Raw genomic sequence first — 12,249 nt, forward strand, 5'->3', positions numbered from 1 at the left:
TATAGTGCAAATGGGTCAGGCTACAAGTTATAACAACATTTAGCAACAGCCCTCTCCACAACGTCAGTGTTTTATATATCATATGCATAAATCATTTTTCACTTGTGCCGTCCTTTTTATTAAGACAGTCAGCTGAAATTTCAATAGCGATTACAAGCTGCCCTATGCATTTACTGTCAGAAGTTAACAGAAGATACTATTCAATAACAGTGGCACCTGAACTTTGCAACACAAACTAGAAATTGACCACATGCATTGTGACTCAAACCCAGCTAGATAATATTTTATCTTCTGAGTATGATTTATAATAAAAAATGTTTTAATATGTATTTTGACAACAAAGGTATTTTATTTTTGAGCCGTGTCATGACAAAACCAATGTAGTGCGTGTAGTCTGATCAGGATCCATGCTGTTCGCTTACCAACTCTATTTCAAGTAGAAAAACTGATAGCAGACAGCATGGATCCTGATCGGACTGCCTGAATACGCAGGCTGGTCTGGTTCCATGCTGGTTGCCAACACACTATGTTGGTTTTGTCATGATGTGGCTCATTTATATTTCATACACAGGCACTAGGGGCTATAGACTATCTGGAAATTAGTCAAAACTTTGATTCTGTGATTATACGCAATATACCCAAGATGACCTTGAAACAAAAATCAGAGGCCAAGCGGTTTATAGTGATGATAGATACATTTTATGATAACAAGGTAAGTAGGTCATGCTCGTACATTGTAATTGGTGGGGTTATTTATTTGATAGTTTTAAATCTATCCTGCATAATGTGTATGTTTGAAATTTGAAAAAAAGTTTTTACAAGGAGTGATTTTAAAAAAAAAAACATGTTTAATATTTTGTTTTCTTCTTACATTTACCTAGAGGAAGTCTGTAATTATAATTATATAAAAATAATATTTGCATTAAAAAGATTGAGACCAGTAGCATCATGTTCAGAAAGAGAAGGTCTTTTTTGCTGAGAATTATTTCATAGAGGAAAATATAACCAGGGTTGTAATACATGTATTGAAGTTTAAAATGTTAATTTCTCATAAAATCTCTTTATAAAATTTGTAAATAAATTATGACATTAATAATTAGAATTATGCAAGATCAAATAAATACATGTTCATAGCTGACCAAATATATCAAACATATTGAAAGTGGTGGTAAGTGTAACATAAAAATGCAGTAGGGTTTACAGAGAAATATGTGTGTTTTAATTTATTTTATCCCGTCAATGCATAAAATATGTGAATGTGTTAATAATATGAATGTGTATATTTTGTAAATGTGTTAGTGTGAATGTGTTTATAATCTGAATGTGTTTATGATGTGAATATGTTTATGGTGTGAATGTATTTATATGAATGTGTTTATAATGTGAATATGTTTATGGTGTGAATGTATTTATATGAATGTGTTTATAATGTGAATCTGTTTATGATGTGAGCATTTTGATACTGGTGATGTGAATATTTTAGGTAAGAGTTGTATGTTCAGCAGAATCACTACCGCAGGACTTATTCACTAAAGGTACACAGACATTGAGAGAGGAAGACAGGAATAGAATGCTAATGGATGATCTAGGATTAAAGGCGGTAAGATATTTTAGTAAAAAAGAAATAATTCTACGAAATAAATAATGGGATTCCATTGAGGTTTTTGTATGGTCTGTTTGTCTATTTGTCTGTCACAAACCTTCTCTGAACAATTAAATAATTACTGGTTTAATTTCATACAAACCTTACAGGAATAATAAGTACCAAGTTTAGTTGTGTGTAGCTTCTTTATTTTCCAGTTTAATGATTTTTGTCAAAGATATTGCCCTTTTACAATTTTTGTGCCCCCACTTTAGTGGCGGGCATTTAGATTTACCCTTGTCCGTCCTTCTGTCCGTCCATTCTCTTTTGTGTTGCACGTAACTCAAAAAGTATTTGACCTAGAGTCATGAAACTTTACAGGAATGTTGATCAGCATGTGTACTTGTGCACCTGGGTATTTTCGTCTGGATATATTTAGTATTTTTAGAGTTATTGCCCTTGACTTTGTAAAATTTTGCAATTTTTAACTTGTGTCGCACGTAACTCAAAAAGTATTTGACCTAGAGTCATGAAACTTTACAGGAATGTTGATCAGCATGTGTACTTGTGCACCTGGGTATTTTCGTCAAGATATTTTTAGAGTAATTGCCCTTGACTTAGTAAAATTTTGCAATTTTCAACTTGTGTCGCATGTAACTAAAAAAGTATTTGACCTAGAGTCATGAAACTTTACAGGAATATTGATCAGCATGTGTACTTGTGCACCTGGGTATTTTTCTTCTGGATGTTTTTAGTATTTTTAGAGTTATTGCCCTTGACTTATCTTGACTTTTCTATGAAAAGGGGAGCTATCCTACTCGCCCCGGCGTCGGCGTTAGCGTCGGCGTTGGCGTCACACCTTGGTTAAGTTTTTCGTACCACCCCACTTTATTTCAGAAGTATTACAAGTATGGCTTTGAAACTTACCATACTTGTTCACCATCATAACCTCCATCTACAGACAAGAGTACATAACTCTGTCAAGGTTTTTGACAGAATTATGGCCCTTTTTTGACTTAGAAAGTGTATTGAGCTTGGTTAAGTTTTTTGTACCACCTCACTTTATTTCAAAACCATTGGAGGTATTGCTTTGAAACTGACCATACTTGTTTACCATCACGACCTTCATCAACAGACAAGAGGACATAACTCTGTCAAGGTTTTTGACAGAATTATGCCCCTTTTTGACTTAGAAAATACATTGAATATGGGTAAAATCCACTTATTGCCTTAACCCTTTGAGATATTGCTTTGAAACTTTTAATGCTATTTCACATCATTACCCCCATCTGTACGCAAGAGAAGGTAACTCTGTCAAGGATTTGTTTTAAAAATTAAGGCCTTTTATCGACTTAGAATCTTGGTTAAGTTTTTAGTACCAGTCCACTTTTTGACTGAACTGTTTGAGATATTAATTTGAAAGTTGGAATACTTGTTTACCATCATGGTCCCAAAACATGGGCAGGAGAAGGTAATTCTGTTAAGGATTTTATTTGAATTATGGCCCTTTTTGACTTAGAAACTCAGTTAAGATTTTCATTCTTGTCCACTTGTTGACTTAACCATTTGAGATATTACTTTGGAAGTTGGAGTTCTTATGTGCCATCATGAGACCTATCTGTAAGCAAGAGAAGATAACTCTGTGAAAATGTTTCTTGATTTGTACTTAGAAATTCCTAGTTAAAGTCTTGTGTGCCCTTAACTGTCAAAGTTTTGTTTTATAGGCAAGCACTAAAAAAGTCGAGCGCGCTGTCCTTCTGACAGCTCTTGTTAAAATTTTGCAATTTTCAACTTGTGTCGCATGTAACTCAAAACTTATTTGACCTAGAGTCATGAAACTTTACAGGAATGTTGATCAGCATGTGTAGTTGTGCACCTGGGTATTTTCGACTGGATATTTTTAGTATTTTTAGAGTTATTGCCCTTGACTTAGAAAATTTTGCAATATTCAACTTGTGTTGCATGTAACTCAAAAAGGATTTGACATAGAGTCATTAAACCTTACGGGAAGGTTGCTCAGCATATTTATTTTGCACCTGGGGTTTTGATTGTGGATTTGTCCAGTATTTGTACAGTTATTTCCCTTGACTTAGTAAAAACGGTTTCATTATGTTGTTATTTGTTTTTTGAGTGCTTGAGTAAGAATCAACCAACTTTACAGGAATAATGATCAACATCACTAAATTACAGGAATAATGATTCACATCACTGTGAAGCTATGCATCTGGGACTTTGCATGTGGATTTTTTTCAGTTTTGTTAGAGTTATTGCCCTTGACTTACAGTATTATAAATTTGCAATTTTCAACTTGTTCATGCATAGCTCAAAAAGTATTTCACTTGTAGGCCTGAAAGTTTACAAGAATGTTGGTCAGCATGTGTACTTATGCACTTTGGGGTTTGCTTGTGGATTTATTCAGTATTTGTAAAGTTCTTGCCCTTTACTTAGTAAAAGATTTTTAGTTTTCAAAAAATATTTGACCTAGAGTCATAAGATTGACATAACAGTGGCGTGGTGGGGGCACCCGTGTCCTATGGACACATTTTTAGTTATTTATAAAGTTTATCCAGACTTTCTCTTTTACTACAAATGCAATATGAAAGGAATGTTACAGGACTGATGGGTGCCTCAAGAACTTGTGCATATTTTACGAGTTTTTTCTGTTAAATGATCTTTAGCTGAGTTTTGGCTCTTGAATTAAAAGGAAATTTAGCCTGTTCATGATTTTTGTGTTGCTTGCTACACAGTAGTTGCAACATGCTACAAAGTAGCTGTGACAAACAGGGAACAAATTAATGAACCGTCAATACAACTGCTTAATTGGCTATTATCAGGCAACACATGTGATCATTGTGTAGAATGGCCAACTCAGTGTGTATCTGTATTTCAATGTTTCAGTTTTATAAATTAATACTTCATTCTATTTCGATCCCTTTTCATTAACAGATACAAAGACTTGCAGATTTACAGATTTATTATTATAAATGGAACAAAACATTCTGTGCATCCTCTTAGTTATGAAGTTATTATTTAGTATTAAATAGCAAGAATTTTCAAATTGATACACCCATATTTCAAAAGTAACGAATATAATTGATTTTACATAATTTAATTTTCACCCATTCTTTGCATTATTATTTTTCTTATTTTGAAAATTTCAAATTTTAATTTTAAACCACCAGGATTCGGAGTCATCTGAAGCTAGCATATTCACGGGAGAGGAGGAGTTGTTTGCGTTTGAGAGGACAGTGTCCCGACTAACTGAGATGCAGACGGAAAATTACTGGAATTGCAGACAGCCGTACTTGGACTCTTGATGATAGCTAATTATTAGGAAAATGTTATTTTAGATGACCATAATAGAACCATTTTAACCAAGTGATAGCTACATAGTAATGATGTAAAAAAACTGACCAAGAACTTGTAACTAATGACTGTGTTACAATCAGTTTTAATAGAATTCTTTTTGGAAGGATTTTGGATTAGGCCAAAAATTGTTTTTTTTATATTAAATTTATTTTTACCATCAAACTAGTCTTTATTTACAGCATGAAAGAAAATTTGGCATTAATTTTAATTGATTAATGGTTTGTTATAGAAATTTGACCCACCTCTCAAAAAATTTACCATCTGAACAATTGCTCTTAATTCAACATTAAATTTTCACGCAACATGATAAAATGCCACATATTTTCACGAGCCAGGATAGATAGTGAAAATGTGTGGCATTTTATCATGTTGCGTGAAAATATATATCACATTTCTCTAAAAACGAAAATAAAACCTTTTTTATTTAATTTCAATATCAAAGAAAAATGGTAACGAATCCCCTTGCTTGCTACGCAACTGCAGTAATACATTTATAGATGCGTCTTGTTTTCCTGTTTTTGCACGCACTGTTTGGCGTTACATTGTGACATCACATAAACAACTCTTTAAATGTCTGTACAGCGTTACTGACTGAATAAAATATATTGGTGTCTGGATTTATTTTTTAAGTGAGACCATTCTCTATCATTCTAGATAGTTTTCAAAACAAAATTCAACAAAAAGCTTTTTTTTATCAGACTTTTTAAAGAAAATGGCGAAAAAAAATCCCTTAAAGTAAATATGAGTTTTGACTCCGCCCACTTCCATATTTATATTTCATATTTATTTTTTACAAATATGAAATATATTTGACTCATATAGCACCATATTTCATGGGTAAATTTAAATATAATTGGATATTTTCCATATGGAAAGTGTGAAACTTACCAGAAACATACATTGTTCGGCATTATGCAAAACAATACCATAATAATTATTTTATTTTACAACCCCTCACTATTTTTGTAAAGGCCAATGGGAGTTATTCTTACTGTTAATTCAAGTGAACCAAATTATGTACTGTTACAAAGGTTACTACTTTTCTTTACAGTTAAAATCTGAAAAATTAAAACCTAAAGAAGCAGTGTCCCAATGACGTATTTGTTAGTTTTGATATAATTCATAACACATAGGTTTGCAAGTAACAACAAAAATATCTTCCTCTTAAAAAATACTGTTACCTCCAGCTGATGCAGTGGTTGCCGAGGGTATAGTTTTTTCCCCGGGATGATATTCTTACAGTTACTGAAAAAACCTTTGTGTTATTTATATAATATTGGTTTATAGAAACAACACATCTCTGTCCTCAGGTACTGAATTATGGCAGTGATGTTTTTGCCACTTGTTAAATGTTGTTACTTATGAACAAACTTTTTAAACTTTTATTTTATCCAATGAATATAAATGTACATATATAAGATGGAATACGAACAAATCATCATTGTTATATATATCAGGGTGTCTTTTATTTTAAATTATTTTGTTAGTTTAATTTGAATTTATTTTGTTGTTTTAAAAAGAAAACGTTTTTTTCAGTTGTCAATGATAAAATGTATTAATGTGTTGTTTTTTTTTTAGCTCACCTGTCACAAAGTGACAGGGTGAGCTTTTGTGATCGCTTTTCGTCCGGCGTCCGTCCGGCGTCCATAAAACTTTTACTTTAAATGACATCTCCTCATAAACCACTAAGCCAATTTCATCCAAACTTCACAGGAATGTTCCTTTGGTGGTTACCTTTGAAAATTGTTCAAAGAATTTAATTCCATGCAGAACTCTGGTTGCCATGGCAACCAAAAGATATGGCAACCAAAAGAAAAAACTTTAAAAATCTTCTTCTAGAAAACCCAAAGAGCTAGAGCTTAGATATTTGGCATGAAACATCTTCTAGTGAGTGTCTACCAAGTTTGTTCAAATTAAAGCCCTGGGGTCAAAATTGGCCCCGCCACAGGGGGTCATTGATTTTCCCTATATGCATATTGTAAAAACTTAAAAAATCCTTTTTGAAAAAACTCAAATAGCTAGAGTTTAGATATTAAGCACGAAGCATCTTCTAGTGAGTGTCTACAAAGTTTGTTCAAATAAAAGCCCTGGGGGACTTTGATTTTCCTTATATGTGTATAGCAAAAACTTAAAAATCTTCTTTGAAAAAACCCGAATAGGTAGAGTTTAGATATTAAGCATGAGACGATTTATAGTAAGTGTCTACAAAGATTGTTCAAATAAAAGCCCTTGGGTCAAAGCTGGTCCAGCCCTAGGTGTGTCATTGTTTTTAACTATATGTGTAAAGAAAAAACTTGAAAAAATCTTCTTTTAAAAAACCCATGGAGCTAGACCTTAGATGTTAAGCATGAAACATATTCTAATGGGTGTCTACCAAGTTTGTTCAAATAAAAGCCCTGGGGTTTAAACTTGCCCCGTTCCTGGGGCCTATATACAGGTGAGCGACTTCAGGGCCATCATGGCCCTCTTGTTAACATATTGTTCAAGTATATTTTTAATTTACTTTCAAAAGAATCAAGAATTACAAGCACATATGTTCAATTGTGCAAGCTGTCATAGTTGTATTGTCTCAAATAAATTAGTTACAGTGAAATATGTCCTGTTATGTGATAAAAATGTTCTAGAAATAGGTGTTATAAGAAGGCGAGAATAATGTGATTATGGGATATTTGTTGATTTTCACTGATTTGTTAGAGTTTGTAATCTTAAATGCAATATGAAGGAAGCTGCTAAAGCATGTTGAAGGTTGTGAAGAAACCATATGAGCTGTGTCATGACAAAACCAACATATTGGGTTTACAACCAGCATGGATCCAGACCAGCCTGCGCATCCGCGCAGTCTGATCAGGATCCATGCTGTTCCCTATCAGTTTCTCTACTTGTTAAAGGGTTTGTAAGCGAACAGCATGTATCCTGATCAGACTGTGCAGATGCGCAGGCTGGTCTGGATCCATGCTTGGTGCAAACGCACTATTGGTTTTGTCGTGATGCGGCTCATATGCTAATATTTTTCCTTTTGGTGGCAGTATAAGAAAAAAAATGAGCATATCAAAACTTACTCTCAATGATATAAGCTATATTTTTGATAAGAAACTGTTATTAAATCATAAATGATAAGCTGGTTTATATATGGCAAATTCAGGTAATCTGGTTTATCTATTGCTAATCTTGCTAAAATAAGATTATTGTAAACATAAGACTTAGCGTGAAGTTAAACAATGTCTCAAGGGAGACTATTAATGAATATACAAGTATATGAAGAATTGGATACAGTTGTCTCCCTTTAAATGAGATGTAATGAGATAGCCATGTATAGTTTTACCCATTATTGTGTATATAGTAATGATATACTCAAAGAAATCTCCACCTTGCTTTCCTAGACTATACACAGGGTAGGGTTTTAAGGAAAGTGTTGTGTTTGCTTTATTTCTTATGTATATGTTACAACATTTTGATATTGTTTGATTTTATTGACTTGCTGATTATGAATACATTATAGCACTCATTTAAGTCATCAATACCATTTCACTTCTGCCTGTATAATTTAATAGAATTAATATGGCACATATAATGTTTTGAAAACTTACACTAGCTGACAGTATAAAGTCGTCACATCAGCAACAACACAGTCAGTTAAGTAATTGCCTAATATAAGTGTTGTGTGCTGTTTGGTCTCTACTATTGTCTATCTCTTCTCTTCTTATATTTTTTAAGTTTATTTTAATGAACATGCAAATATGTAGACTCAGAGATGAAGCAACTCGGAGCAACAGCAATGTTTTAACTGAAATTATATTGTTTTATACAGAATTGAATTTACATTTATTTATTTGAAAGAATAGATAATATAATTATGTAACATTAATTTGTGTTTTGTATGTGTAATATTTGGCTGATGTTGAACCTCAATAATGCTCTATGTATTGGTAATGTACTTCTGAGGATAGTAGTTAGGGTAATTACACACAAATTGAGACGCGTCGTGACAAAACCAACATAGTGCATTTGCGACCAGCATGGATCCAGACCAGCCTGCGCATCAGCACAGTCTGATCAGGATCCATGCTGTTTGCTATCAGTTTCTCTTCTTGTAATAGAGTTGGTAAGCGAACAGCATGGATCCTGATCAGACTGCGTGAATGCGCAGGCTGGTCTGGATCCATGCTGGTCGCAAATGCACTATGTTGGTTTTGTCATGGCGCATCTCAATTATTTTACTTCCAGTCATTATTATTTATCACATGTTATTTTTTTGGTTGTTGATTATAAACTATTGAATATGTTGCCATCTGCACAAAACCATGGCCAGTTTTTATGAAACAGGTTAAAGTTCAAGATGTGCCATAAAAATATTGTTATTGATATGTTTCCTTTAATTGCCTTTCTTAATACAAGTTTATCATTTTGTGGTAGAAATTATAGAAAGATGGTGCTGTAACACAAATGAACCGTCATTTTTTTCCTTAACTGATAAAGATATTGTAACCAAGAAATTTGACCAGAGGGGTGTGTTTCAACACAGCTGTTAATTGGTGGCAACTGTTTTATAGCAGGACAACTTCATTATAGAAACTGTAGGGTATAAGTTGTGTCTGTTGAGGTTTGGGAGTGCTGGGCTGAACCCTAGAAATATCATAATCTTAGGCAGTGGTCATTTACCGATTGTTTAAACAAAAACAACCAATAATATAGTAAATAAACTGATTCTTCTTTCATGGAAAATAGATTTACATGCTGCTGATTTTTCACTTTGGTATTTTCACATATACAAAATATAAAATGTTGTGTTATAGATATAATAAGCTATGCAATAAACTGATCAAATTTACATGAATATATTTGTTTGCGTATTGAACAATTTTACTTTTACATTATTTTATGTGTATAATTTAAAAACAAGTGTTATAATGCTTTACACCAATTAACAGGGCAAAATTTTCAAACTTAAGAAAAGTTTTCCATAACATTGTTAATCTTTGTTAGATTAGAAAAAAAAAAGAATTTTATTTCAATAATTTCTCTGATATGTTCATTGTAGTCTCTGCAGTGGCCTTCTGTAGAGCAATAACATCTTTGCAACAAATGAATCAAATTTTGCCCCTTGCATCAGAATTGCAGCTCACGTTTAACTTTAACCCTGTGTGATTGTAAGAGGCTACTAGATTGGTTCAAATTACTGGAGTCTATACATCTCTAAGCTCCAGCTGGTGAGGTGGTTTTGACCCCTGGTGTTGCTTAAAGTTTGTAACACCGAGGCTAGACAAAATCATTTTTCCTGTTTCTGTACCATATGACCTAAACAGCGTTAGTGCGCCGTTAAACATAAAGAAAGAAAAAAATCAAATCTTCTCAAACTAACATTTAACTATAGCAACACCTCAACAACAACCAAAATGTTTACTTCCCACGAGTGTAGTTCTGTAGAGGTTGTACTTTATAAAGGTTGACCTTCAATGCCAAAATTTTCAAAATTCAGGAAAGTTTTCAGTAACATTGTTATTTTGTAACAGATGAGGGAACATAAAAACTGATCTTGTTCATTTCTATACGTTTGTAGTATAATTTTAAGCTATACGTTTGTAGTATAATTTTAAGAAATTATAGATGTTTCAATTAAAATTATTATATATATCTTTTCTTTTGTCATTTATAATTATCAAGAATAGAAAGTAATTTTATCATTTTTGAAAATATAAACCAGAATTCAAAGAATTAGACAGATATAAAAAAAAACAGAAATGTTTGATTATTTTTATTTTTAACTCTCTTTGTTTTCTGTGTGATACTGAAATCACAGTTCATTGTTGAATGTTATAAAAATATTTTGTTAAGTGATGATAGTGGTCAAGTAAACATAAAAATCCACCTCATTTATTCTTTGTTGTTTTATTTTTATCCTGATTCCAGCACAGATAAAGTCCAACACAAAATTGTGCTTCAGGGTAAAAGAATGGACCTCGCCCTTAAGTTCACTTGTTACATAATTAATATGCTTATATGCTTAAATAATTAGCATTTAGAACATTTTAATAGGCCTTTATGGCCCATGGGGGTCACACTGTCATGTCAGCCTCTGAAACATAAGTACTGGTTAAATAAACCATGCTTTGGGTCTAAAATCATCTTGAAGTTTAAAACTTTCAACATACTTTTCACATTTACATTATGTATATGAAATATATATATAACCAGCACATTAATGGCAGGATGATTATTATGAACAATGGAAAAAAATGTTTACATGAAATGACCTTTTGTGCAAACCAATGATCTCAAATAAAAAAAAATATGTTTATTTAGTAAAATTGTTTTTCTCTTGTAGTTTCTCTTACTTTACGTTAGTCAGACCCCAACCTGAATAGGGTTCCAAAGTATGCTTTCCCAGCACACCAAAGTGCAAATAGATCAAATTGAAATTGTCCAAAGAAAAGTAGCCTTATTGATAAAGCTAGATTATGGTCAGACCTTTAGCATCAAGGTCTTTCTTCACTCCCTTAACCTAGCATCTATTTCTAGTTTTCCAACTTAATTAATCCTTTTCTACAAAATTCACCATGGTCTGGTTGCTATCCCATAGAAGATGTGACACCCCTCTCCCCAACATCATACCATGGCCCAGTGTTATTTTATTGGTTATTCACAATTACTTTAGACTATTATAAATTCTCCTTCTTTTTTAGGACTGTATATCATCGGAACCACCTACCCCCTGCAATTGCTCTGCTCCCTACCCCAGAGCAGTTCAGTGCTGCCAAAGCTAGCATTGAACATGTCTTGACACCCTAGTTTTCAACATGTTTAATATTCTTCTTTTATAACTCTTTAACTTTCTTGCAATTTTGACATGCAGACATGTCTACGTCCCCGCGAGAGATTTGACATTATTGGAAGGTAGATAGATAATAGACGTTTTGAAAATTATACATAAAAAGAGACAGTTTTCTGTTTGCCAAAAGAGGATGGACAATAGTTGTTGGTTGTCAGACCTACGGTGTCACAAAGGTTACATATGTGTGTGTGTCTGTTTTTATTTATCTCGTGCGCACGAGATACTATGTCGTGGCCACGATTCACAAAGTCGTGGCCATGAGATACTATGTTGTGGCCACGAGTTACTAAGTCGTGGCCACGATATAATTAAGTCGTGGGCACAAGATACTATGTCTTGGCCACGAGTTACTAAGTCGTGGCCATGAGATAATTAACCAATCAGAATACTCTGTATATATTTTTTAAATTTAACAACTTACTTTTACATGCAACATTATAATCTTTGAAAATACTGAAGATATTCACTT

The 12,249-nt window shown here is 33.0% G+C and overlaps 1 protein-coding gene across 1 annotated transcript in view; it reads left to right on the forward strand.

Moving 5' to 3' along the window:
• LOC132741856 (AFG1-like ATPase) overlaps positions 1-10,825 on the forward strand; it is a gene marked incomplete at its 5' end in the record, with an annotated part of 47,756 nt that extends 36,931 nt beyond the window's left edge. The window contains 3 exon segments of the mRNA XM_060730118.1: positions 572-712; positions 1,484-1,600; positions 4,765-10,825. Coding sequence (XP_060586101.1) covers positions 572-712; positions 1,484-1,600; positions 4,765-4,899 — 393 coding nt within the window.
• Positions 10,826-12,249: the final 1,424 nt, after the last annotated feature.

This window comes from Ruditapes philippinarum, unplaced genomic scaffold (genome assembly GCF_026571515.1).
Source record: "Ruditapes philippinarum isolate M1 unplaced genomic scaffold, ASM2657151v2 ctg2992_1_1_1_1, whole genome shotgun sequence".
In the NCBI taxonomy this organism is placed as follows: domain Eukaryota; kingdom Metazoa; phylum Mollusca; class Bivalvia; order Venerida; family Veneridae; genus Ruditapes; species Ruditapes philippinarum.